General features: G+C 38.0%; 1 protein-coding gene across 3 annotated transcripts in view; it reads right to left on the bottom strand.

The window, feature by feature from the left end:
• Positions 1–27,150, bottom strand: part of RAD50 (RAD50 double strand break repair protein) — a 97,209-nt gene that overhangs the window by 63,096 nt on the left and 6,963 nt on the right. For all 3 annotated transcript variants that reach the window (XR_012489778.1, XM_074313488.1, XM_019756106.2), the window contains exons 3-7: positions 17,257–17,408; positions 12,249–12,434; positions 11,712–11,916; positions 1,647–1,775; positions 1,243–1,408 (exon numbers count right to left, since the gene is read on the bottom strand). Coding sequence is in view for 2 of the 3 variants with exons in the window: in XM_074313488.1 (XP_074169589.1) it covers positions 1,243–1,408; positions 1,647–1,775; positions 11,712–11,916; positions 12,249–12,434; positions 17,257–17,408 (838 nt within the window). In the remaining variant the exon portion in view is untranslated. The remainder of the gene's footprint in view (positions 1–1,242; positions 1,409–1,646; positions 1,776–11,711; positions 11,917–12,248; positions 12,435–17,256; positions 17,409–27,150) is intronic.

Raw genomic sequence — 27,150 nt, 5'->3', positions numbered from 1 at the left:
CCGGCTAGGTCTTATTTTCGGGCAAACATGATAGTGAGCAGGAATTTTTAGTATCTTCCTCTCCAACTCTGAGGAGGGGCTGAAGATTGAGTTCATCACCAATGACCAACAATTTAATCAATCATGCCTACACAATGGAACTTCCATAAAACCCCTACACGAGGTTCTGAGAGCTTCCAGGTTGGTGAACACATGGAGGTGCTGGGAGGGTGCCACACCCCTTCCCCACACCTGGCCCTATGCATCTCTTCCATTTAGCTATTCCTGAGCTGACTCCTTTATAATAAACTGGTACTGGTGGTTCCGAGTTCCATGAGCAGTTATAGCAAATTATTTAACCTGAGGAAGGGGTTGTGAGACCGCCTGATTTATATAGCCAGGTGGTCAGAGTACAGGTGACAAACAACCTGGCCCTTTCAATTGGCATTGGACATAGGAGGCAATCATGTGAGATTGAGCCCTTAATCTATGGGGTCTGTGCTAATTCTGGACGGTTAGTGAAAGAACTGAATTACAGGACATGCAGTTGCCGAGAACTGGATATTTGCTTGGTGTGGAAAAACCCACAGATCCAGTATCAGAATTATTGTGAGTAGAAAAACTGTTTTCTTTTAGTAACATTTTGCAAAACTATACATTTTACAAAACTATACTCACTTAACGTCATGGATAGGTTCAGCTTTAAGTAAAATGACATACAATGAAACCAAGTTTACCACAGGCTAATTGATATAAACAAGAGTTAAGTTCCTACGCATCTCAAAAACGTTATAACGAAATGCTATTATATATTACATACTACCTATTGTAGTATAATATCAGTAATAGCACTGGTACAATCTATCAATCTTGTTCAGATTTCCCCAGTTTTACTTGTACCCATTTGTGTGTGCATTAAGTTCTACATAATTTTATCACCGCACTGGCTCATATATCTACCACAACGGCCAACATACCAAATAGTTCCAATACCACAAGAATCCCTCTTGTTGCTTTTATAACCATAACCACACTAACCTTTTTCCTGTCCATCCTCCTACTAAGTAACCCTAGCAAACACTAATCTGTCCTCCACTTCTAAAATTTCAGCATTTCAAAACTGTGACATAAATGGAAACACTGTATATAATCTTTAGAGACTGGCTTTTTTCACTCAGCATAATTCCCTGGAGATTCATCATTCACGCAGAAAATACATAATATTACAATAAAAAAATAGATCATGTAGACACTTTGTCCTACCCTGTTCAACAAGTAGTTCTGATTTTTCTTGATTGAGAAGCCTAGATTCTTTATTTAATTTTTCCAGTTCACGCTGACAGTCTACCAGTCTCCTTTCTTTCTCCCTTACTGTTCTCTGGTGATTGTGATATAAGTCATTTAGTTGCTCATCGCTCCCTTGAAAAACCTATGTAGAACCAAAATGAAGAGCTTCAGTGAATAAGCATAAGAAACTATCACTCTGAGATACAAAATATAAACCAAAGCTTATTCAATATCCTTTCTTTTAACATATACATGGAAGTAAGGCAAACATCACAGTTTGTACATTTCTTTCAAAATATGGGTGGCAAAATGGATTCAAATGAGGTTCACTACAATAATCTCAAAATTTTGAAGTAGAACAAAATTCTACCATCACAAACCTTTTCCATTTTCTGTTCCAGTTCACTATTATCTTTCTCCATTTGCTTCTTTCGGCTTTCCAAGGCTTTAATTTCATTGTCAAGTTTCATTACTTTAGAGAGATTGTGTTCAATTTCTTTTAGACGATTCTGAAAATAAACAAACACTCTACATAAATAAAATTACCTATAGTTTACACTACAGATGGATGAAGAGAAATAATACGTGTGAGGGCCAGGCACTTAGAAATGATTTCATTTAATGCTAACGATGCTGTAAAGGGGGCACAGAGAATCTGACAGTTAAGTAACTTGCCCAACTTCTCAGAGCTATTATAGCAAAGAAAAGCAGGAATTAAACTCCAGTTCTAACTCCAAGTACATGCCCTGTCTTCAACACCTCCCATAAGTCATTCATTCATTTGGTACTTAGAGCTACATTATGTAAAGTTCCACATTTTAAGAATTTAATCCTCAAAAGGCTATTTATTTTTTAAAAATTAGAACTACTGAGTGGGCTAGAAACTCATGGTGAGTCACCAGTGCATTCTGAGCCTGTGGGTAAATTTACAAGGAAGATCAAACTTTAATTCAAAGTTTGCTCAAGCACAGCGGACTCTGAACAAGCGACGTGTGACAAATCATCTCAGTGGCCTGCTTCTAGGGAGAGCTGGCTGCCCCATCTCCTAGGAATGTGTGTGCCCTGGCTCACAGTGTTCTCTCTTTGATGATGCTGGGTATACTCTTCCACTGTTTGCTACTACAATTCCAAGACCGACCAATTCCTCTTCTAAGACATCTACAGAACCTAATTTTTAAACTAACACATTACTAGTGTTTAGATATGAACTATAAGCTTTTAAAGCTGCACCAAAACACATCCTCAACTTTAATGCCATTTAATAAAATTATACTAATACCAAATCTTGTGATTAGTATATTAATCAGTATGTAATCACCATAAAAACAAGAACTTTGTTTACTGTGCTCACTGATGTGTCACCAGCACATGTAATAGGTGTTCAGTATGTTAACTAAATGAAAGAATGGGAGATTTGAAAAAAGTAATTTTACAGTAACAGTAAGAGCTATCATTGATCACCTACTATATTGCAGGTATTGTACTAGGTGCTGCTATACATTCTCTTTATCCCTTATGAGGCTGTATGTGCTAAGAGACTCGGACAACTTATATGAAGCTACACACTTAGCAATAAGAGATTAAGATTGGGAGGCAGGGTGATATAATGGTTAAGTGTGTGCTGGAACAACTGGACATCTGTATGCAAAAAAAGTAAACCTCAACCTTACTTTGCACCATATTAAAAAATTAACCTGAAAAGGAGCACATACTTAAGTGTAGGAACTCAAACTACGTATAAAACTTCAAGAAGAAAACACAGAAGACAATCTTTGTGACCTTGGGTCAAAGATTTCCTAGATAGAAAACAAAAAGCACAAACTATAAGAGAGAAAATTGATAAAATGGACTTCATCAACATTAAAAACTCTTCCCCTTTGAAAAGCACAAAATATTTGCAAAATACATCTGATAAGTGCTTGTATCCAGATTATATGAAGAACTCTTAATATTCAGCTCAGTAAGGCAAAAAAATCACATTGAAAATAGGAAAAAGTTGAACAGATATTTTATCAAACATTCAGATGGCAAATAAACACATAAAAAGGATGCTCAACATCCACAGACATTAGAAAAATGCAAATTAAAACCACAATGAAGAAAAAAATGCTCAGAGATACAACCACGTGTGTATTATGATGGCTAAAATAAAAAAGACTAACAATACTAAGTGCTGACAAGGATGCAGAGCAACTGTACTCTTAGACATTGTTGGCAGGACGATGAAATGGTACAGTCACTTTGAAAGATAGTTTGGCAGCTCATAAGGTTAAACATACACTTACCACACAACCTAGCAACCCCATTCCTAGGGACTTACTCAAAAGAGATGAAACATATTCCAAACAAAGACCTGCACACAAAAGTTTACAGCTTTTTTATTTGTAATAGCTAAAAGCTGGAACCTAGTGTCCATCACCCAGGGAATGGATGAACATACTTCAATATATGCATACAGTAAAATACCTTCAGCAATATAAAGGAATGAACTACCCATATATGCAACAACATAGGTTAATTAAAAAGCAACGTGTTAAGAAGCCAGACCAAAAAAGATTACTTATCATTCAATTTATGTGACATTCTAGAAAAAGCAGAACGATAATGACAGAAAACCAATCAGTGGACACGAAAGACTGGGAGGGGAGGAAGGGGCTAACTACAAAAAGACTTAAAAGAACTTTTTGGGGTAATGGAAATTTTCTGTATCTTGATTTAGTGGTGGTTATGCTACTACATTCATTTGCCCAAACTCATTGGACTATATACTTTTAAAAGGGTAGATTTCACTATATGTAAATTACACTTCCACAAATCTGACTTTACAAAGTATGAGCTTAGGAATCAAAGAGGCCTGGACTCAAATCCTGGCTTTAGCCCTTCCAGTGTACACACTTGAGTCTCAGTTTTCTTGCCTATAAAACCTCATAGGGTTAGTGTGGGGCTTACATTTTAAAGCACTTTGATCAGTGACTGCCATACAGTTGGCCTTCAACAAATGGGACCATTCACGTCACTTGTGAAAAAAATTCTGTGTTTCAAAAATATCTTTTGAACAGTCTAACAAAGAGTACTGGATTGATTCTCTGGAGCACTGAATACAGGCATACCACATTTTATTGCGCTTTGCTTTATTGTGCTTCAAAGATGTTGCATTTTTAAAATTGAAGAAAAGACCCTCCACCATCAAAAAGATTACAACTCGCTGTATTGCAGTGGTCTAGAATCAAACCTGTAATATCTCCAAGGTATGGCTGTATTAACACCTCTGCTTTGGTACTCTACTTCTCAGAAACTTCTTGGCTTCTCTCTAGCAATGTTTTCACTGCCTCTTGGTGGCAGTAACCTCTGGGCTTGAATCTGCTGTGACATCTACATGTTTCATTTTCTAAATCCAGCCAGTCATCAGATCCTATGGATTCCTTCTTTCTCATCTGTGTTTTGGCTCTATCCCCAGAGTACACAACCTAATAAAAGGGGCTAAGATAAATTTGCAAACAACAAAAAATATAGCAGAGTGTTTCAAGCTTAGTCATTAGTGTGAAATGAGACAAATGAATGGGGAGGTTGGGCTACCAGGTATACCAAGACCATGAACTTGAGGGTGGAAAAAATAAACAAGAGGGCCAAAGGGTGTTTTTGAACTTGAAAACAAGTTTCTCAAGCAGTTTGCACTGAAGTCAAAAGAAAAACAGCTAAATGGGCCACAGTCAGGGTAGGATGGTGTGGGATGGAAATAAAGTAGTTTAAGAGAGGCTTCCTAAAGATGGAGGGAATCTATAAAAACGGGAAAGCACAAATTATAGTGCAGCAGTGAAATGAAGCTGTCTCTGGATGGCTGCTAGGAAGGTGATTTGACCCAAACTTTATGTTGAGTTCTACGAAGGGGAGAATTCTCATATATCAGAGCTAAAAAAGGACTTTGAAAATTATCCACTTAATAAATACCTATTGAACCACCAGAGAATAAAATTAAACCCTTGGAGAACTAGTCAATATTAAACATAAGTAAAGAAATTTGCAAACACCTCAATTTCCTACAGCCTCAGAATCCTGGCACCACTCAATAAATATGAGGTATTACCACAGACCTCTCTTGACATTAATTCCTATACAAGGGCTCCATTTCAACTATGTGGACTTCCTTGGTAGTGTTCAATGACAGCTTGCATTTTACTGTCCCTATGTCTCTCTGATTAAATATCCATTTATGGTCAACAAAATCATACCCCAAATTCAGTCCCATAAAATCCTCTCTGACCAACTCAGAGCTCTTACAACTTTTGTCTTTTTCTGACTTATGTGTGCTTGTCATCTTTCTAACCAGGCTGCTCCTGAAGAAAATGAAATGTGTTCAAGTATCTTGGTAATTACTACAGTACCTACACACAGTTATCAAGGCAACTCATCCTGAGATATAGCATACTTTGTCATTCTTTTGTCTACTGCACTAAATTCTAAAGCCATTAGCTCTTCATAATTTGACTGCAATTCTTATCGTTCACCCTTTTACCTGATTTATTTAACCCAGGCTCCTCCTCACACAATCCTGTTCTGATAAGCTTGTATGTATAAATATATTCATATATACATATGAATGCATACACATATGTATTACATATATGCAAAAAAAGCTGCTGGTAGGATATATCTGGGAGGTCAGAAACAAGGAATGGGAAGAACATCTCTTACTCTTTAATATTCTTTCATATTTTTTTCATTGTGAGCATATATTACTTTTAAAAGAAAAAAATGCAAAATAATAAAAAAATATATAAAATGCCTTCCAGTCACTTTGATTTTTCCCCATTCTGTAAGGTGCAGCTCAGTTATGCCTCCTTCATGAAGGCCTTGTAGATTTCTATTCAAGGCCATCACTTTTTTGAACAGCATTACTAAGATATAATTCACATACCATACAATTCATCCATTTAAAGTGTACAGTTCAATGTCTTTTAGTATAGTCACAGAGCTGTATAACCATCACCATAATCTAATTTTAGGACATTTTCAACTTCCAAAAATAAACCCTGTACCCATTAGCTGTCACTATTCAATTCTCTCTACCACCTACCCTAGGCAATTGCAAATCTATTTTGTCTCCAGATAAATTTGCCTATTCCTCACATTTCAGATAAATGGAATCATACAGTATGTGGTCTTTTGTGATTGGCTTCTTTTCCTTAACATGTTTTTTAGGTTCTTGCATGTTGTAGCATGTACCAGAACTTCATTCCTTTTAAGGCTTAATAATATTCCAATATGTGGATGTCACATTTTATTGATCAGTTATTGATAGGTTAGTGGACATTTGAGTTGTTTTCATTTTTTGGCTATTATGAATAATGCTGCTCTGAACATTCATACACAAGTTTTTGTGCAGATGTACGTTTTAATTTCGCTTGGGTATAAGATACTTCAGAGTAAACTGCTGGGTCATATTGTAAGTCTATGTTTAACATTTTGAGGAGATTGCTGAACTATTTCCCAAAGTGGTTGTACCATTTTACATTCCCACCAGCATGTATGAGGGTTCCAATTTCTCTACATCCTCACCAACACTTATTATACTATCTTTTTTATTTGTAGACATTTAAGTGGGTGTGAAGTGACATCTCACTGTGCTTTTGATTTGCATTTTCCTGATGAACAATGTCCTCAAACATCTTTTTATACACTCATTGGATACACACACACACACTTTGCAGAAGTATCTATTCAGATCCTTTGCCCATTTTCAAATTGTTATTCATTTTTTTATTATTGCGTTATACTTGTTCTTTATATGTTCCAGATACAAGTCCCTTATCAGATATAAGACTTGCAAACATTTTCCCCATTTTGTGGGTTGTCTTTTTGCTTTCTTGATGGTATAGTTTGTAGAACAGAAGTTTTTTATTCTGATGACATCCACTTTTATCTTTTTGTTTCTTTTCTCACTTGTGCTGTAGTCACCATCTTTAACTCCTAGACAACCTATGTTCTCTATGTTCTCTAGGTGACAGGCACACTGTATCATTCGTGTGCCTCTTCAATTTACTTCTTTGTAACCCTATTTTCTAAAAGTTAGTTTCTCCAACTAGATTTTAAATCCTTTAACACTTTGTAAGTGGGCATTTTCCCGCCAAATCGCATCGTAACGCGGTGTTTTGATATTTTCTCGCCAAAATTAGACTTTCCGTAAAATATTCATATCTTTCGATCTATTTGATATTTTTCTATGAAACTTTCAGTGTTTTAGTTTAAAAAGAGGTCTCTATTTATTTACTTTGCAAAATTTTTGCCGGTTCCAACTAGAGGCGATATGATGAGTTTACTCGTTTCCCACAAAAAATGTGTTAAAAGCAAGGTCTCAGTCTTCGGCTTCCTTATCCCAAAGAGCACCTAGCACAGTGCTATACACAAAACAATAAATATTTCCTGAGGCATGCATTAATGTCAATCAGCATTGGGACACAAACAAAACCAAAGCTTTTATAGTTTATAATTCAAAGATCTACACCAGTATTTATAGGTGAGTTTAAAAAAAATTCAGTAATTTTTAAATTTTTTTTTCAAAAAAGAAAAAATCTTCTACTGTCTAAAACCTAGAAAACAGCCATTTTCAGGAATACTCTGATTTACTTACATCAGGAATACCTTAAGAGCAAGGATGCTATCTTGTCCTCGTAGTACCTGTGGCCTCAAGCATAGTCTACCCATGCACACAGGACACTCAGCAAATGCTTGTGAAATGAATGGGATTTGCTTAAGGTGTTTGTATAAACCAAAGAGTTTAGAAAGCCATACATCTGCAAATACAGCCAGGCATTGGTTCATGACAGGGATGTCCTGAGAATGCACTGTTAAGCGATGTGTCATTGTGCAAACATCAGAGCACACTTACGCAAACCTAGATGGCACAGCCTACCACACAGCTAGGCTGTACGGCAGAGCCTACTGCTCGTAGGCTACAAACCTATACAGCGTGTTACTGTACTGAAAACTGTAGGCAACTGTCACACAGCGGTATTTGTGTATCTAAATGTAGAAAAGCTGCAGTACGATTGACCCTTGAACAACACAGGTTTGAACTGCATAGGTCCGCTTATACATACTTAGCATGAATGGAGCTGGCAGGACTGGAAGTTGCTCTGGGTGAGTCAGTGAGTGAGTGGGGGTGAATGAGAAGGCCGATGACACTACTGTAAACTACTGTAAACTTCATAAACACTGTACATTTAGGCTACACTAAATTTATAAAAATATTTTTCTTCAATAATAAATTAACCTTAACTTACTGTAACTTTTTTACTTTGTAAACTTTAAATTTCCCATTCTTTTGTAATAACACAGCTTAAAATACGAACGCATTATACAGCTGTACAATATTCTTTCTTTATATCCTTATTCTATAATCTTTTTTCCATTTTTAACTTTTTAAACTTTTTTTTGTTGAAACCTAGAACACAAACATACACATTAGCCTACGCCCACAGAGGGTCAGGACCATAACACCACTGTCTTCCATTGCCACATCTCATCCCACTGGAAGGTCTGCAGTGGCGGGAACACGCCTGGAGCTGCAATTGCCGAAGACAGCAATGCCTTCTTCTGGAAGACGTCCTGAAGGACCTGCCTGGGGATCTTCTTAAGTGGGTGTCACTCTTCAGAAATAGTCCGTGGTGGTTTCTTTTTCTCAACATAGGTTTGCTTGTAAGCAGAAAATATACCATGAACATTCCTCTATTAATGAAAACCTTTCAGTGTTGGGATCCATGTTATCAAACTTCTTAAGGAGTTTGTTGAGTTCTGCAAAAACTTCTGCTAAAGCCTTCACTATGAATTTTCTTGGGGGTTCTTCTTTTTCTTCTCTTGCAGTTTTCTTTTCTCCTGCCTCTTCTCCAGTTATGTGTTCCTGCTCCAGTTCTAACAACTTCTCATTAGTCAATTCCTCAGGAAGCCCTCTAGGAGCTCCTCCATGTTGTCCTCATCAACACCCAGGTTCAAGTTGTTTGCCCTCTCAACCACAGCCGAGGGGATTTCTGCAACCTCCTCATCCTGGCAAGTCCTGGGAAGTCATGGTCAACTTCTTAAATGTCTTCTTCCAGATGCCATTCATACACTTCTTGGTGATATCACCCCAAGCTCAAGCAAAGTTCTTGATGCAGTCATAGAGGTTATAATTCCTCCAGAATTGCATCAGTGTCTTCTTAGAGTCTTCTTCAGTTGTAGCAATAGCCTGGGCAAAGGTCCTCCTCAGGCAGGAGGCCTTAAAAGCTGCCATCACTCTTTGATCCATTGGTTGGATCAAAGAGGTGGTGACCGGAGGCAGAAGCACCACTTTGATATTGCAATGAAGATCACCAATGAAAGGAGGACATCCGGGAGCATTATCAACAATAAGCAAAATCTTGATAGGTATGTTATTCTCCAAACAATACTTCTCCATTTCACGGGCACAGCAATTCAGGGGGACATCTTGGAAGAGGAGCTGGGTCATCCATGACTTCTTACTGCTCTTCTGGTACTGGCAGTGTGTGCTTACTGATATGCTTGAAGGCCCTGGGGTTCTCACTATGCCAGATCACAAAGGGTTTCAATTTGCAGCCTGCAAGATGGTCCCCAAGTAAGACTATTATTCTGTCCTTAAAAGCCTTGAACCTGGCATTGACTTGGCCTCCTTATGGATGAAAGTCCTTTCAGGCATCCATTTCCAGAATAGGAAGGTTTCATTCATATTGAATATTTGCTCTGGCAAGTAATTTCCCTCTGAATAAGCTTTTCTAGCATTTCCAAAACTTCCTCAATTGCTTCACACCAGCACTCACAGACTCACCACTCACTTTCACATTACGTAATGAATAACTATTCTTGAATAGCTTAAACCACCCACAGCTAGCAGTAAATTCACACAGTAGTAGGGTCCAGCCTTTTCTTTCAACATTGCAAACAAACTTTTTGCTTTGGCCGTGATCGTCATGGTGCTGAAAGGGATACACTTCTGTGTTTGGTCTTCAATCCAGATCATTAGAAGTTTCTCCATGTCTGGTACAGGTCCTTCTTGAATTTTCGTCAGTCTTTTTTACTTCAGTGGAGCAGATCCTTTACTGTGTTTCTCCGAAAATAAGACCTAACTGGACCATCAACTCTACTGCATCTTTTGGAGCAAAAATTATGACTGGGTATTATGTTATGCTATGTTATGTTATATTATATTATATTAGACCTGGTATTATATTATATATTATATTATATAAGACCAGGTCTTATATTAATTTTTGCTCCAAAAGACGCACTGGAGCTGATGGTCCGGCTAGGTCTTATGTTTGGGGAAACACGGTAATAGTTTCCATCACTTTGCTCTTGTTCTTCAAGATTGTAGCCATGGTAAAATGGGACATGCCTGATGGGCAAGTAGTAACCATCACTGATTTTCCACCTTTGTAGTCTTTAATCACTTTTTTTTTTAAGGAGGACGCAGCTCACAGTGGCCCATGCGGGGATCGAACCGCAACCTTGGTGTTATTAGCACCACGCTCTAACCAACTGAGCTAACCGGCCACTCCCTTAATCACTTTTAATTTAGTTTCCAGGTCAATCCCTCAATGGGGCCTCTTACTAGCAACATTAGCAGTGGATTTTGTACACTTAGGGGCCATGATGAACAAAATAACACAAGATTAAATCAAGCACAAGAGAAAATGATGCAATGAAGAGACACGGTACACATGAGATGAGGCTACTGTCAGCATAGTGGAGCACACTGTTTTACAGCAAACACGTTTTATAAGTAAAAAGAATACAGTATAAAAGAATGATAAAAGTACAGTACAGTAGATAGTCAGTAACACAGTCATTTATTATCATTGTCAAGTATTATGTATGTGCTATACTTTTATACAACTGGTAGCACAGGTTTCTTTATACCAGTATCACCACAAACCCAAGAGTACCGCACTGCCCTATAACGTTAGGATGGCTACAGAGTCACTAGGTGATAGGAATTTTTCAGCTCTATTATAATCTTAGGTGACCACATCATATATGTGATCCGTTGTTGGCCAAAACATCATTACATGGTGCATGATTGTATATCAATATGCTATGCATCAATTCCAAAATTTGTCAACAACATCCTGCAAATTATAAAAATTCCCTAGAAATATCTCAGTTAAAAAAAATATATATTAAGAATACAGAACAGTACAGTTGGGCCATTACACTGATATTTAACAACTAGTGATCTGCATTACTAATCTCTCAAATCCAAGGTCTTTGGGCAATTTTAAGACTAACCATCTAATGCAGACCTAAGACATTAAACCATAACATTCTATAGTCTCTGATAATTTTTTTAAGCAACATGTACACAACTCAAATTCATATAAAAATAAAGTGCTTAAGGGCGAGTGCTACCATAGTAAAAGGTGACTTTCTCCTTAACATACAAGAAATCAAATTACCTTCAATGGATCAAGTTCGTTCTCATAGGACTTGACAATTTCCTTTGAAGATCTTAACTGAGCTTCCTTACTAGTAATCTGATCGCGAATCTCACAAGCTTTTTCCTTATTTTGCTTCAGGTATTTTAGTTCTGTTTGACATTCTTTTACTTTCTGACCTTGTGTCTGACGTACCTGCCGAAGTGTTTCCAAGGCTTTAATGTACCTTGAAGATATTAAATAAAAATTAAATTTCTGGGTAAGAAAATGATAGTATATTCAAACAGAGTATTACATAGTCATTAAAAGAGTTTTTAATAACTTAGAAAACACTTATGACATAACGGTAAATGAAAAAGTTACATATACACTGTCAACCAGGTAAGTAATCATGCATAGAAAATAAACTGAAAAGAAATACGCCCACTGGTTGCTACTGAGCAAGAGTTAGTAACTGATGACTTATTTGCTTTTAAAATTTTATCAAAAAGAAGAATCCAATTGCAACCATGGCTCAATAACTTAATGGGATACAAAGTCTAATTAAAGGTTACAAACCTTGTTGCTGAAAAAATGTCATCAAATTTTTGCTTCAAAGCCTTTCCTTCACTTAAAGGCCAATTAGAATCTTCTTGATGACAGAAAATGACATTATTCAGCACAGACTTGGAAACCCCAAGAGAACTTATCATCTCTCGGTCAATTTCTGCACACTTAGAGCTGAGACTGACCTTTTCGCCATGCCTATAGAAAACGAAAATCAAGAATTCACGTAAAATAACCTCCAGTTGAACCTATTCTATTGCTTAACCAATCCTTTATGGTATACTTGTACAAAACAAAGTTCCCTCATTCATCCTGTGTTGCAATAGCTTTCTCACACTAAAAAGTATTCTGAAATGATTCAGCAGCTCACTGATGAAAAAGTATGTAAAACAGGGTGGTAGAGAAAAAGATGCCAGAATTTATTTGTCCTATTTGGACTTTTAAATGTAATAATTTAAAATATTTATAGACAACACAGAGAGGAAAATAAACTATCGCCCACCCCTAAAACCTAAAAATAAGGAAAACAAGAGACTTAAAAGAATAGAACAAAACACGATGATCCACAGCAGACAGGCAAAGGGGATTTAAACAAAAACACCAAAAGACTGTGTAGTTTAGATAAAGATTTGTTCAGTAACAGACACATGGTAAAGGAGAGTAAAGGTAACCCTTTGTGGTACCCATCTAAGCAAATCCAGGGAGGATTCTTAATCAGTAGGCCTCAAGTTCTAGGGTCACACTGACAAAGCAATCCAATAGAGAGAACTCCCTCAGGGTCCTTTAAATGATTTTCCTACATCATTAAACCCAGGGCCAGGAACACCCCTACCCCTGGGTTCCAAGAGATCTCTCAGTATCTTTCAGCAGAACGACAAATCCACTATTTTCTTTCACATCTTCTGTCCAGTATCTGTTAACTAGATTAGGTGGACAGAAGCAGTGGCTGTCTTTACTGTCGTTTATATATTTCAATACGTATGTTACACTGAATGAATTGAGAATGTTTTGTAAGGAGATGACACAGATAGATCAAGAGGTTGTCACATTAAACCAGGAAAAGATGATGGTACGTAGCTTAAACTATAATGGCCATTGTAGAAATTGAGAGAAACACACTCAAAAGACATTTATGTTACATCCATACGAGTTGGTACCATGTTTCCCCAAAAATAAGACCTAGCCGCCAGACCATCAGCTCTAATGTGTCTTTTGGAGCATAAATTAATGTAAGACCCGGTCTTATTTTACTATAAGACCTGACCTGGTATTATCTAACATAATATAATGCAAGACCTGGTCTTATATTAATTTTTGTTCCAAAAGACACATTAGAGCTGATGGTCCGGCTAGGTCTTATTTTCAGGGAAACAGGGTAATGGACTGAATATGGAGAGCAAGGAAGGTGTCAGGATAGACTTAGGTTCTTGGCTTGTGTCACTGGATGGATAGTGGTGTCATACACTGGGAGGCAGAGCACTGCAAGAGGACCAGGTTGTAGGAGATTTTTAAGGTGAGTCAAGTGTGAAGGATCATGAACTTGGTATGGTTGAATCTGAGGTGTCTTTGAAACAACTGGTAGAAAATGAGAGAGGCAGTTAGGCACATGGGTCTGGAAACAAGTCTGGAATGGAGAGATACATTTGTGAGTCACCTATGAATACACAGTAATTTTAGTGATATGAATGAGATTATCTAGGAAGAGAATACAGAGCACAAACAAAAGAGGATCTAGGGGTAAGCCTATAGAACTCCAACCTTTCCTGATGGGTAGAATGTGGGTATAAGGTAAAGAAAGAGGGATCAGTGTTGTGACATATCATGGAAGTCTAAAAAGACTGTTTATGTAAGAAGTGATTAACAACTACCATTTACTGAGTTGTAGTACACAGAACAATGGCCCTCCAAAGATATCTATATTCTAATCCCTGGAATTTGTGAATGTGTTAGGTTATGTGGCAAAGAGGAATTAAGATTACAGATGAAATTAAGGTTGCCCATCACCTGACTTTAGATTATCCTGGATTATCTGGGTGGGGCCAAGGTAGTCACAAGGGTCCTTAAATGTGGGAGAGGGAGGTAGAAGAGGTGAAAACTGTCCACCATTGCTGGCTTTGAAGATGGAGGAAAAGGGCCATGAGCCAAGGAATGTGGGTGGCCTCTAAAAGATGGAAAGAGCAAGGAAATAGATTTTTGCTTACAGCCTCCAAATAGGAACATAGCCCTAACAACACCCTGACTTTAGGCCAGTGAGACCCAACTCAAGCTTCTAAATTACAGAACTGTAAGATAATAAATTTGTGTTGTACTAAGCCACTGGTTTGTGGTTTGTTACAGCAGTCACAGAAAATAAATGAGCTCTTACTATATTCGAGGTCTGACAACTAAGTTCGCGAACTCATCCTAGAAAAAGTGCTACATACCTCACTGCTGAATATCACTACAAGTCACCTTCAAAGTACTCCCCCTGGGAAGCTATGCACCCACACCAGCGCCTAGTCCACCCTTCAAAGCAATTTTGGAATTCTTTCTGGAATGGCCATCAGAGCTGTCATTGTATTACCCTTGATGACCAGAATGTGATAAAAATGCCTGCCTTTCAATATTTCCTTTACCTTTGGGTAAAGAAAGAAGTCGTTGGGGGCCAGATCAGGTGAGTAGGGAGGGTGTTCCAACACAGTTATTTGTTTACTGGCTAAAAACTCCCTCACAGACAGTGCTGTGTGAGTTGGTGCATTGTCGTGATGGAACAGCCATGAATTGTTGGCAAAAAGTTCAAGTCATCTAATTTTTTTCTTGCAGCCTTTTCAGCACTTCCAAGTAGTAAACTTGGTTAACTGTTTGCCAGTTGGCACAAATTCATAATAAATAATCCCTCTGATATCAAAAAAGGTTTAGCAACATCGTTCTGACTCTTGATTTGGACTGACGGAACTTTTTTGGTCATGGAGAATTGGCTGACTTCCATTGTGTGCTTTGACGCTTTGTTTCAGGGTCGCATATGTACACCCATGTTTCATCACCAGTGATAACACGGCCCAAAACATCATCTTGCCTCTATAAAAGGTCTTGGCAAACTTCGATTCTCCTTTGCTTTTGTTCATTGGTGAGCTCCTTCAGGACCATTTTTGCACACACCTTTCTCATGCCAAGATTTTCAGTTAAGATTTTCCCGACTGTTTCTCTATCGATGTTTACTTGGTCTGCTATGCTTCTCAGTCAACTGACGAATTTCACACACAATTCGATGAATTTTTGCAATGTTTTTGTCAGTTCTGCTCATTAATGGCTGCCCTGACTTCTCTTCATTAGTGACGTGTTCTCTCCCCTCAGAAAAACATTTAATCCATTTGTACACTGCCATTTTCTTCATGGGATTAGCCCCATAAACTTGGACAAACATGTCCCTGATTTCACTTCCACTCTTGCCACGTTTAATGAGAAATTTAATGTTTGTTCGTGAATCTAATTCAAGCTCAGACATTCTCGCTACGGCACACAAAAACACGCAACAACAGCGAACGCCACTCAGCCACATGTCAATACGAACACAGCTGTGAGATACTGATATACCAAGGTTATGAAACCTTACTGAGCTGTTTGTGCAGTGCTGCCAACGTAAGTGCACAGTGGCAAGTTCGTGAACTTAATTGTCACACCTCGTATTAGGCATTTTATATGCAATAGCTCAGTCCTTGTAACATCTTTCTTGACATATACAGTGATAATGAACCCTATTTACAAATGAAAAAATAGAGGCTCACTCACTATGAGGTCTATTTTATACAGCAACAGCATTATCTTCTTCATTAACACAGAGGTTATTAGTGATCTTAGTTGGAGCTATTTCAATAGAATAGGGCTAGAGGAGAAGTGAGGAGGAAGTAAAGAAATGGAAACAGTAAGTATCAACAACTCTTTGGGAAGATTAGCTGTAAATGGGGAAGATGGACACAGTAACTGGAATAAAATGAAATCCGAGGGTATGGGAGAGACCTGAGTGTGTTTAAAAGTCAATGAAAACAACCCGCCTGAGAAGCCTGTGGCTACTGTAAGTGTCTCTAGCACAGAACAGGTACTAAACATTCTTGATTAAATAAAGGAATTATTTAATTAGTTTAACAAACAAATGAGTGAAAAGCAGGCTTAAGGTGATCCTTAAGTAATCTGTTCAACAAAGATAAAGCCTTGAAGCCAGGGCAGCCTAATTTCAAAATCCATATTCACTATAAGAGGACACCTGCTCTAACAGAATGCTAACAGTTGAAAGAGACAAATTATTACTCTTTCCTACTTGTCTACTTCTAATCTCACCCATCCCTACACATGACACAGCAGTACCTCCGTTTTCGAACGTAATCCGTTCCAGAAAACCGTTCGAGTCCTGAAACTTTCGAAAACAGCCGACAGCTAGGCCTCAGGATCTTGCACTCAGCGGACGCCGCATGACATGTTTGACTTCCGAGGTGTGTTCGAAAACTGAGGCACTTACTTCCGGGTTTACGGCGTTCGTAAACCGAAATGTTTATCAATGGAGACGTTCAAAAACCGAGGTACTACTGTACCAGCATTTTTCATTCATTCAATCTGTATTTGAGTGATTATGCACCTTCAATTCAGCAACTGTTCATAAATTACTCAAAGGAATAGAGCATTGTCATAAATCTTCAATGGAATCATTCTGTTTGACTGATAAATATCAGGTTGGTACAAAAGTAATTGCAGTTTTTGCATTATTTTTTACCCTTTTAAACCAATTACTTTTGCACCAATCTAAGAGTAATCAAAATTAAAAATTTAATGGTGATAGTGGGTGAGGCTGTGCATATGTGTGAGCAGGGAATATACACGAACTTTACTTTCTGCTCAATTTTACTGAGAACCTAAAATTGCTGTAAAAAAACAGTCTGTTAAAAAAATTAACATGCTCCCTAAAATAAGCTAAAATAGTAGGGAAAAAAACATAAAGAAACTGAAAGGCAGAAAAATGAAGATATTCAAATATAAAATATACACCTACTTTGTTCTAGTAATGACTCCTTCCAGGGTTTTAAATTCGGTCTTTTTGCTTTTCTGAGTACACACCATGGATCTCTGCACAGCTATGAGCTCTCCATTGACATCACGAAACTGCAGACGAATCTGGGCTCTAACGTCTGTTTCTTGAGCAATCTTTGAAGGTAGAATAGAAAAGAATTATGCTACTTTCATAAGTATTAGAACGTTAGTTCTAAAAGAATATATAAGCAATCTTACGGAAAATGAGAGGACAAAAAAAGAATTTAATTTTACTATGTAATTGACTTACTAAAATTGTATTATATACCTCTTTCTGTTATTCAGCATCATTAAGAGATCATGCATGTGATTTTTCCAATAAATTTTATATTTTTAACTACCAAAAGTATTTTTAAAATATTTAAAATAATCACAAGGTTACAGAAAAGTAGAAATACAGTATACATAACTTTTTCCGCCTGAACCACTTGACAGTAAGTTGCTGACCTGCTGTCCCATTACCAATAATTCCTACAACACAAGGATACTTCCAACCATAAAAATCAGGAAATTGATACTGATATATTACTACCATATAGTCTTCAGATACCATTCAAGTGTTGGCAATTGTACCAAAATATCTTTAACAACAAAAAAATCCAGCTCAGAATTACGCATTGTATTACACCCTGTTCCAAATTACACATTGTTGTCATGTCTCTTTAGTTTCTTTTAGTCTGGAACAGTTCCTCAGATTTTCTTTGACTTCATGAGTGATAATTTTGAAAATTACAGAATGTCTCCCAAAATTTGGGTTTGTCTAATATTTCTTTACGACTATAATCAGATTATGCATCTTTGGTGGAATATTACAAAAGTGATGTGTTCGTTCATTGCATCTTATCAGATGGAACATGATTTCAATTTATCTCATTACTGAGAATGTTAATGGCAACCACTTGATAAACATAGTATCTGCCAGGCTTCTTCACCATAAAGTTGTTTTTTATACTTTGCTATTAATAAATATTTGGGAGAGAGATATATTAAGGCCATGTCAATATCTCGTACCTTATCAAGCTATTCTCCACTAGTTTTAGCATCAAGTAACGTTTCTTACATGAATGATTACTATACTTGTCAAATAGTAACTTTGTAGTTCTATTATTCCTCCTACACTTATTAAGATTCTATGAACTTCCAGTCAAGATGGCATAGTACATAAATGCTGTGCTCACCTCCTCCCACAACCACAGAAAAATTACAACTAAACTACAGAACAACTATAATTGGGAACCACCTGAGGTCTAGCTGAACAGAAGCCCTATAACTGAGAATATAAAGCAGCAGCCAGGTCATACTGGTAGGAGAGGCGGAGACATGGAACAGGCAGGTCCCACACCCACATGTGGTGGTTAAGAATCGGGAAGGATATCTTGGCTGCAGAGGTCCCCCCTGAGGCGTGAAGGGTCCCAGCTCCACACAGGACTCCCCAGCCGGGAGCACCACTGCCAGGAAGAGGAATCCCCGTTAACACCTGGCTGTGAAAATCAGCAGGGATTACATCCATGTGAAACAGAGCGCTGCAGGAGATCAAGCTGTCCTCTTAAATGGCCCGCGGATGGACTTGCTCACTCACAAACTCACTCGTCTAGGCTCCAGGGCAGGGGCAGCAGCTTGAAAAGTACCAGAGATATACAAAGAAGAACTAAATTGACTAGCTTCAGGACAAGGGATGGACGGGCAGGGGCCCCCCCCCAGGCAGCTGTCCCTGGGGACGGAAGTGTTGGCAGGCGCCACTGTTATTTTGTTGAACTCCCCTCCCACTCAGCCAGCAGGCACAGGTGGACACCCAATCTGACTCTCCATTAACCTGGCTAACACTGTTTACCCTGCGCTGCTAACTCTCTGATACCCCATCATACTCAAGTTGTGAGCACGGCCCGAACCTCTTCCAGTGCCTGCTCCACACAAATGCCCTGCCTCAGCTCATGCTGTGGACTTTCCTAAAATCTTTCCAAGGTCCACAACCCCAAACCAGCAGCATCTGGCTTCAGTGTACCCTGTACTTCTTGCTAAGCACCCCTAAGCCCAGCATAACCAGTCTCAACTTGCATTGTAACTCCCATCAGGTGGCCCCAGGCCTGGCATAAGTGGTAGCCAGTCTTGGCTTGAAACATAGCTTTAACTAAGTAGCCACAGGCCCAGCACAAGTTGGCACTGGCTTCGGTTCACAAAATGACATCTCCCAAGTGCCTCCAAGCACAGCACAAGCATCAGCCAACAGGAGATCAGTTTATATCTCTTACCAGGCAACCTCAAGCCCAGCACAAGCAGCGGCTAACCTTGGCTTTCACCAAAGTCCCTCCCAAGAGGCTCTAGAACCAACACACCCAGTAGCCAGCTTCAGACCACAGCAAAGTACCACCCAACCAGCTACACAGATGACACACCCAAAGGGCAGACTCAGCGGGCACCAGAGCCTCGCTAAAGCGATTCCTGCTCCATGCGGTCAGCCCATACACAAAAGCTCATCCACTGTAGTCATGGCAAGCACTCACAGCCGGTCAGCCTGAGGGTCAAACACACCCACTGATGTGCTAACAGCAATCAAGACTCAACTACTACAGGAGGGCACACACAATCCACACAAGGGACACCCCTGGCACACCTGGCTCAGGTGACCAGAGAGACTATGCCACTGGGCCCCACAGAAAATGTACTACATAAGGCCATTCTGCCAAGACCAGGAGATACAGCAGCTCTACCTAATACATAGAAACAAACACAGGGAGTCAGCTAAAATGAGGAGACAAAGAAACATGTCTCAGATGAAAGAACAGGACAAAGCTCCAGGAAAAGGCTAAATGAAATGGAGACAAGCAACCTACCAGATACAGAGTTCAAAACAGGGTTATATGCTCAATGAACTTAAAGAAAACAACGGATGGATTCAGTGAGAACTTCAACAATGAGATAGAAAACATAAAAAAGAAACAGTCAGAAATGAAGATCACAGTAACAGAAATGAAGAATACACTAGAGGAAATCAACAGAAATTACATGAAGCACAGGATCGAATCAGCAATCTGGAAGATAAGTTAGCAGAAAACACCCAATTGGAACAGCAAAAAGAAAAAAAGTTTTTAAAATGAGGACAGTTTAAGGGACCTCTGCGACAACATCAAGTGCACCAACAGTCACCTCATAGAGTTACCAGAAGGAGGAGAGAGAAAGAGATTGAAAATCTACTTGAAGAAATGACGAAAACTTTCCTGGCGAAAGAAATAGACATATGTGTCCAGGAAGTGCAGAGGTTTCCAAACAATATGAACCCAAAGAGGCCCACACCAAGACACATCGTAATTAAAATGCCAAAGGTTAAAGACAAAGAGTCTTTAAAGTAGCAAGAGGAAAGCAGTTAGTTATGTACAAGGCACCTCAGATAAGACAATCAGCTTATTTTGCAACAGAAACTTTGCAGCCACAAGGGACTGGCATGAAATATTTGAAGCGATGAAAAGCAAAGACCTATAACCAAGATTACTCTACCCAGAAAGGTTACCATTTAGAATCAAAGGCGAGATAAAGAGTTTTCCAGACAAGAAAAACATAAAGGAGTTCATCAGCACTAAATCAGTATTACAAAAAATGTTAAAGGAACATCTTTTAAGAAAAAAACTATAAAAAATATGAATAAGAAAATATAGAAAAAGAATTCTCACCGACAAAGGCAAACACAATAAAAGCAGTGGATCAACCAATTATAAAGCTGGTACAAAGGTTAAAAGGCAAAAGCAGGAAGATCATGTGTAGCTACAACAACAAATTACGGGATATACAAACGCACACACACATACACATACACACACACACACACACAACAAATTACGGGATATACAAACGCACACACACATACACATACACACACACACACACACACACACACAAGAAGTAAAAAATGACAAAAACATAAACATGAAGGCATTGAGTAAAAATTGTAGTGATTTTAGAATGTGTTCAAAATCAAGTGGCCATCAACTTAAAAGAGACTGCTATGCACACAGCTTGAATATATGTGAAGCACATAGTAACTACAAACCAAGTCTACAAGATTTTTGAAATAAAACTAAAAGAAAGCAATCCAAACATAACACTATAGAAAGTCATCAATATACCGGAGAGCAAGAAAATAAGGAACAAAGAAGAACTAAAAAACATTCATAAAGCAGTAAAATGATAACGACATACCTATCAATAATTACTTTAAATGTAAATGGACTAAACGCTCCAATCAAAAGACAGGGTAGGGTGGATGAATGGATATAAAACAAGCCCCATACACACATATACTGCCTAAGAGACCCATTTTAGGTCAATAGACACACAGGGCATGAAAGGAAAGAGATGGAAAAAGATGTTTTGTGCAAACGGAAATGAAAAATAAACTGGAGTAGCAATACTTATATCACACAAAATAGACTTTAAAAATAGACTTTAAAAAGCTGTAACAACAGTCAAAGGACACTTCGTAATGATAAAGAATCAATCCAACAAGAGGATATAACTCCTACGAACATTTAGACACCCAATGCAGAAGCACCTAAATATATAAAGCAAATATTGACGGACATAAAGGAAGAGAGCTTCAGTAATACAATAATAGTAGGGAAATTTAACACCCCCCACTGACATCAATGGATAGTCATCCAGACAGAAAAAAAATCAACAAGGAGACAGTGGCTTTAAATGACACACTAGACCAGATGAATTTGACATTTCATAACATTTCACCCATAAGCAGAAGAATATACATTCTTTTCAAGTGCACATGGAACATTTTCCAGGATAGACCACATGTTATGCCATGAAACAAGTCTCAGGAAATTTAAGAAGACTGAAATCATATCAGGCATCTTCTCTGATCACAATGCTATAAAACTAGAAATCAATTACAAGGAGAAAACTAAACATATGGAGGCTAAATAACATGCTATAAACAATGAATGGGTTAACAACGAGATCAAGATAAAGATCAAAAGGTACCTTGACACAAATGAAAATGAAAACACAAAGACCCAAAATCTATGGGACACAACCCTTAGAAAGCAGTTCTAAGACGAAAGTTCATAGTAATACAGGCCTACCTCAAGAAATATGAAAAATCTTAAATAAACAATCTAATCTTATACCTAAAGGAACTAGCAAAAGAAGGATAAACAAAGCCCAAAGTGAGTAGAAGGAAGAAAACAATAGAGATCAGAGCAGAAATAAACAGTCTATTTAAATGTAAAACCCAAAACCATAAAACTTCCAGAAGAAAACATGTACACTCCCTATATTTCACAGCACTCTTAGCTGTAGTTTTTTGGATATGTCTCTTTGGGCAAGGGAAACAAAAGATAAAAATAAACAAATGGGACTACATCAAACTAAAGAGTTTTTGCATAGTGAAGGAAACCAATAAAATGAAAAGACAACCTAATGAATGGGAGAAGTTATTTGCCAATGATACATCCAATAAATGGTTAATATCCAAAATATACTTGCATTTTCCTGACTGGGGATTTTTGGTGTTAAGATGTATTAGATTCTTATCTTTATCAATTTTCCTCCTTTTGCTTATTTTGAGTTTAATTAGCTCTTCTTTTTCAAGTTTCTTAAGATGAAAGCTCAGGTCATTAATTTTAAACTTTTTTACTTTTCTAATATAAACATTTGATTCTACAAATTTTTAACCATTATTCAGCTATATCCCTCAACTTTTTATATGCTACACTTTAAAGTATTTTCTAATTTCCTTTGTGATTTCTTCTTTAATCCCTGGGTTATTTAGAAGTGCTGTTTCATTTTCAAATACTTGGGGATTTTCCAGTTATTTTTCAGTTTATTGATTTCTATTTATTGATTTAATTTTTGTGCGGTCAGAGAACACACTCTGAATGACTTCAATCCTTCTAAATGTATTTCCCTTTTTTATGGTCCAAAATATTTGTGAATGTTCCATATGCTCTTGAAAATAATGTGTATTCTGTTGTTCATCAAAATGTCCTATAAATGTCAATTAGGTTAATTTGGTCAACAGTGTTCAAGTTTTCCATATCCTTACTGATATTTGTTCTTACTTTTCTGTTTCTCTATTGAGAGGGGTGTTGAAATCTCCAACCATAATTATAGATTTATCTACTTTTCCTTCAGTTCCATAGATTTTGCCTCTTCTGTATTAAAGTTCTACATTTAGAATTGTTGTATCCTTTTGGTGAAATGACCATCATCATAAAATGTCTCTTTTTACACCAGTAACATTCCTGGTTCTGAAGTATACTGTCTGATACTAATTAAAACTTCAGTTTTCTTTTTATTAGTTGGCATATTTTTGTATATGTTTTCCATCCATTTACTTTTAACCTATTATTTTTTAAAACATTTTTATTCCTTTTGCTTTATTTGGGTCTTTTTATTCTATCTTCCATTTCTCTTGATATGCTTGTTTTCCTTTACATCTTTCTAGATATTTGTAAGATTTATGTTTTAAGGTTGTCTGCTAATTCTATTATCCCTTTCATCTTGGACCTGTTTTTATGATTGAGTTATCTCCTGGTTGTTTTCCCTTTGCATGCCTGGTAATTTTTGATTGTGAACTTTATTGTTGAGTGAAGACTATTTTTACTCCTTTATTGAGTGTTGAACTTGGCTCAGCATGCAAAGTTTCTTGAGATTTGATCCTTTTGAACCTTGTTATTAAGGACTGTAAGTGGGAGAGGCCTACAGCAACCTGTACTCTAGGAGTAATTTAGGATCATTTTCCCTCAGTCTCAATAACCTCCTTTAACATTTCTTATAGTGTAAATCTGCTAGTGACAAAAACTTCTGCCTTTAAAAAAAAAATCTGAAAATGTTCTCCATTTCATCCTCAATTTTTGAAGGATATTTTTGCTGGATACAGAATTTTAGGGTGACTTTAATTCTCCAGCCCTTTAAAGATGTCATCTCACTATCTCCTGGCTTGGACAATTTTTGATGAGATGTCAGCAATCATTATTTTTCCCCTCTGCATAATGTGCTACTTTTTCCTCAGTCTGCTTTTAAGAGTTTCTTTAAGTCTTTGGTTTTCAGCAATTTGAAAATGATGTGCAACATAAGTGTGTTTATGCTGCTTGTGATGTGTTGAGCTTCTTGGATCTTTTACAGTTTTATTTCTTCACTGAGATCTTTTCCCACACATCATGGCCATTTTTCCTTTAAATTCTTGAATTTATGTGTCATAGCTTTTATAATCCTTTGTCTGCTAATTCCAAAAATCTATCATCTCTGCATCTGTTTCTATTCACTTTTTTCCTTCCAGTTATGAATCACACTTGTTTCTTGATATGTCCACTAATTTTTATTATATCCTGGTATTAGAGATGCTACATTCAGAGTTTGGACTGTGTTGACTTCCTTTAAAAAATGTTGAGTTTTGTTCTGGCAGGCAATTAATTTATTGGAGAGTCAGCTTGGTTCTGTCAAAATTTGTAGGATTTGTTAGGATAGCCCTTCTGAGGTTTCCAAAGCGCACTAGGGAGTTCCACAAGCTCTCCCTCCTCCAGCATATCAGGACACAAATGCCCCCCACCTCCCAGCATTGTGTAACCTCTACAATCTCCAGCTCACAGTGCCACCCCTTTACCCCAATCATTGTTCTCTGCTAGCCCTCACTCAATCTCATCTTGGACACGTGTAGCTCAGTATTTGGCCAAAGACTCAAGGGTTCCTTACACACATTTCTGGTGGCCATCTCTGCACAGCAACCTCATTCTTGTACCCTGTCCATTATTTACAGCCACCCAAGCAAACCCAAACTTCTATCTTTGTTTCACCTGCCTAGTGATACCACTGTTCTCTGTTGGGTTCTAATTCCATGTGCCAAAGCTTACAAAATATCCCTAGCTAGGAAGCTGAACTGCATGTGTAGTATAACCTCCTATATTTATCTTTCCTGAAAGATCACAGCTCTATACCATCTGTTGTCCAATGCCTGAGAACAGTTGCTTAAAATATTTTTTCCATTTTGTAATTCTTCATCTTGGGAGCACATGTTTAAGACAAGGTAAACAGTATTAGGTGTAGAGACAAATTAAAACAGGTAAAAGGAAAGACAAGAGAAGCTGAAGATATAAGAGGGTGAGAGGAACTGAAATGATGAGAAGAACATAGCAGGTTAGGAAAACTGAAAGGATGCAGGCAATTCAGGTGAAGGGAATGGCTCCACCCACAGAAGTAGGTGTGAGGACTCAGGTGGGAAGAGTTGATGAACAAAACAGCGTGGGTGGGAGCTCAGAACTGGGAAATAACAGCAGCTGAAAAGTGGGTAGCAGGTGAAAAGAGCTAAACCACCAAGGCCAAAAGAACCACAGGGAGGACATGAGCAGACAGCTGAGAAAAACAGCTCTAGAAAGATGAAAGCATTTGGAAAGGGGAGTGGGTGATAAATTGAAATTGGTAGATGTTTTCAACATGGAAACATCAGAATGAATGAATGAGTGAGTTAATTTAAAAAAACAACAGGGCCGGCCGGTGGTTCAGGCGGTTAGAGCTCCATGCTCGTAACTCCGAAGGCTGCCGGTTCAATTCCCACATGGGCCAGTGGGGTCTCAACCACAAGGTTGCCGGTTCAACTCCTCAAGTCCCACAAGGGATGGTGGGCAGCGCCCCTGCAACTAAGATTGAACACGGCACCTTGAGCTGAACTGCCGCTGAGCTCCCGGATAGCTCAGTTGGTTGGAATGCATCCTCTCAACCACAAGGTTGCCGGTTCAACTCCAGCAAGGGATGGTGGGCTGTGCCCCCTGCAACTAGAAACCAGCAACTGGACCTGGAGCTGAGCTGCGCCCTCCACATCTAAGATTGAAAGGACAACAACTTGACTTGGGGGAAAAAAAGGCCTGGAAGTACACACTGTTCCCCAATAAAGTCCTGTTCCCCTTCCCCAATTAAAAAAAAACAACAACAAAAGAACAACAAAAATAGACAAAACTCCCCTTGATCCTGCAAACCTTTTCAGCTACTGCCCTATCTCATTTCCACTTACAGCAAAACTCATAAAACAATTCTGTGTATTTCACTTCCTTACCTCGTTTTCTCAGATTACTGAAACTGGTTTTGTCAAGATCACCAGTGGCCACTACGTAGCCAAACCTTCCTCTTATTTCGGCTATCAATATATTTGACACAGTTGATGACTCCTTCCTTCTTGAAACACTTTATTCTCTTATCTTCCAAGACATGACTCTCCCAGTTTTCCTTTCTTTACTACTTGTTCTTTTAGCATCTTTTGCTGGCTCCTCCTCCTCTAAATGCTAATGTGCTCTAGGTTCAGGTCTTGGATCTCTGCTCTATATTCACTTTCTATGTGACACCATCAGGCTTTAACACTAACTATATATAAATAATTGTACATATCAATGATTCCTAATTTTCTTTCTCTAGTCCAAACCTCTTCCCTGGACATACTTCTATTTGCCTAATGGACATGTCCTTTGAATATCTAACAGACACCCCAAATTTACATGTTTAAACCACAGCCACCCAAATCTCTTTTTGCAGAGTTTCCCCATTACAATAAATGGCAACATTATTTTATCTAGTTGTTCACGTCAAAAAACTTGGAGTTAAATGCTTGATGATCCTACTTCTTTCATATACCATCATTTAAACCATTAGCTGATCTGTTGGTCCTACCTGTAAACTACATCCCCAATCCAAGCATTTCTCACCATTCTACCACCACCATCTTAATCAAACCACTAATATTTATTATCACATAATCCCCTTTATTAGTCTCTGAACTTCCACCCTTGCCATTTACAGAGTCTTCTCTCAGCAGCAAGACCAATTACTGTAAAATGCCCCTTCCCTGCTTAAAAATCTTCCAATA

This window comes from Rhinolophus sinicus, linkage group LG10 (assembly GCF_036562045.2).
Source record: "Rhinolophus sinicus isolate RSC01 linkage group LG10, ASM3656204v1, whole genome shotgun sequence".
NCBI lineage: Eukaryota > Metazoa > Chordata > Mammalia > Chiroptera > Rhinolophidae > Rhinolophus > Rhinolophus sinicus.
Note: the sequence above shows the minus strand (reverse complement) of the source record. Positions and strands in the feature narration are given on the sequence as shown.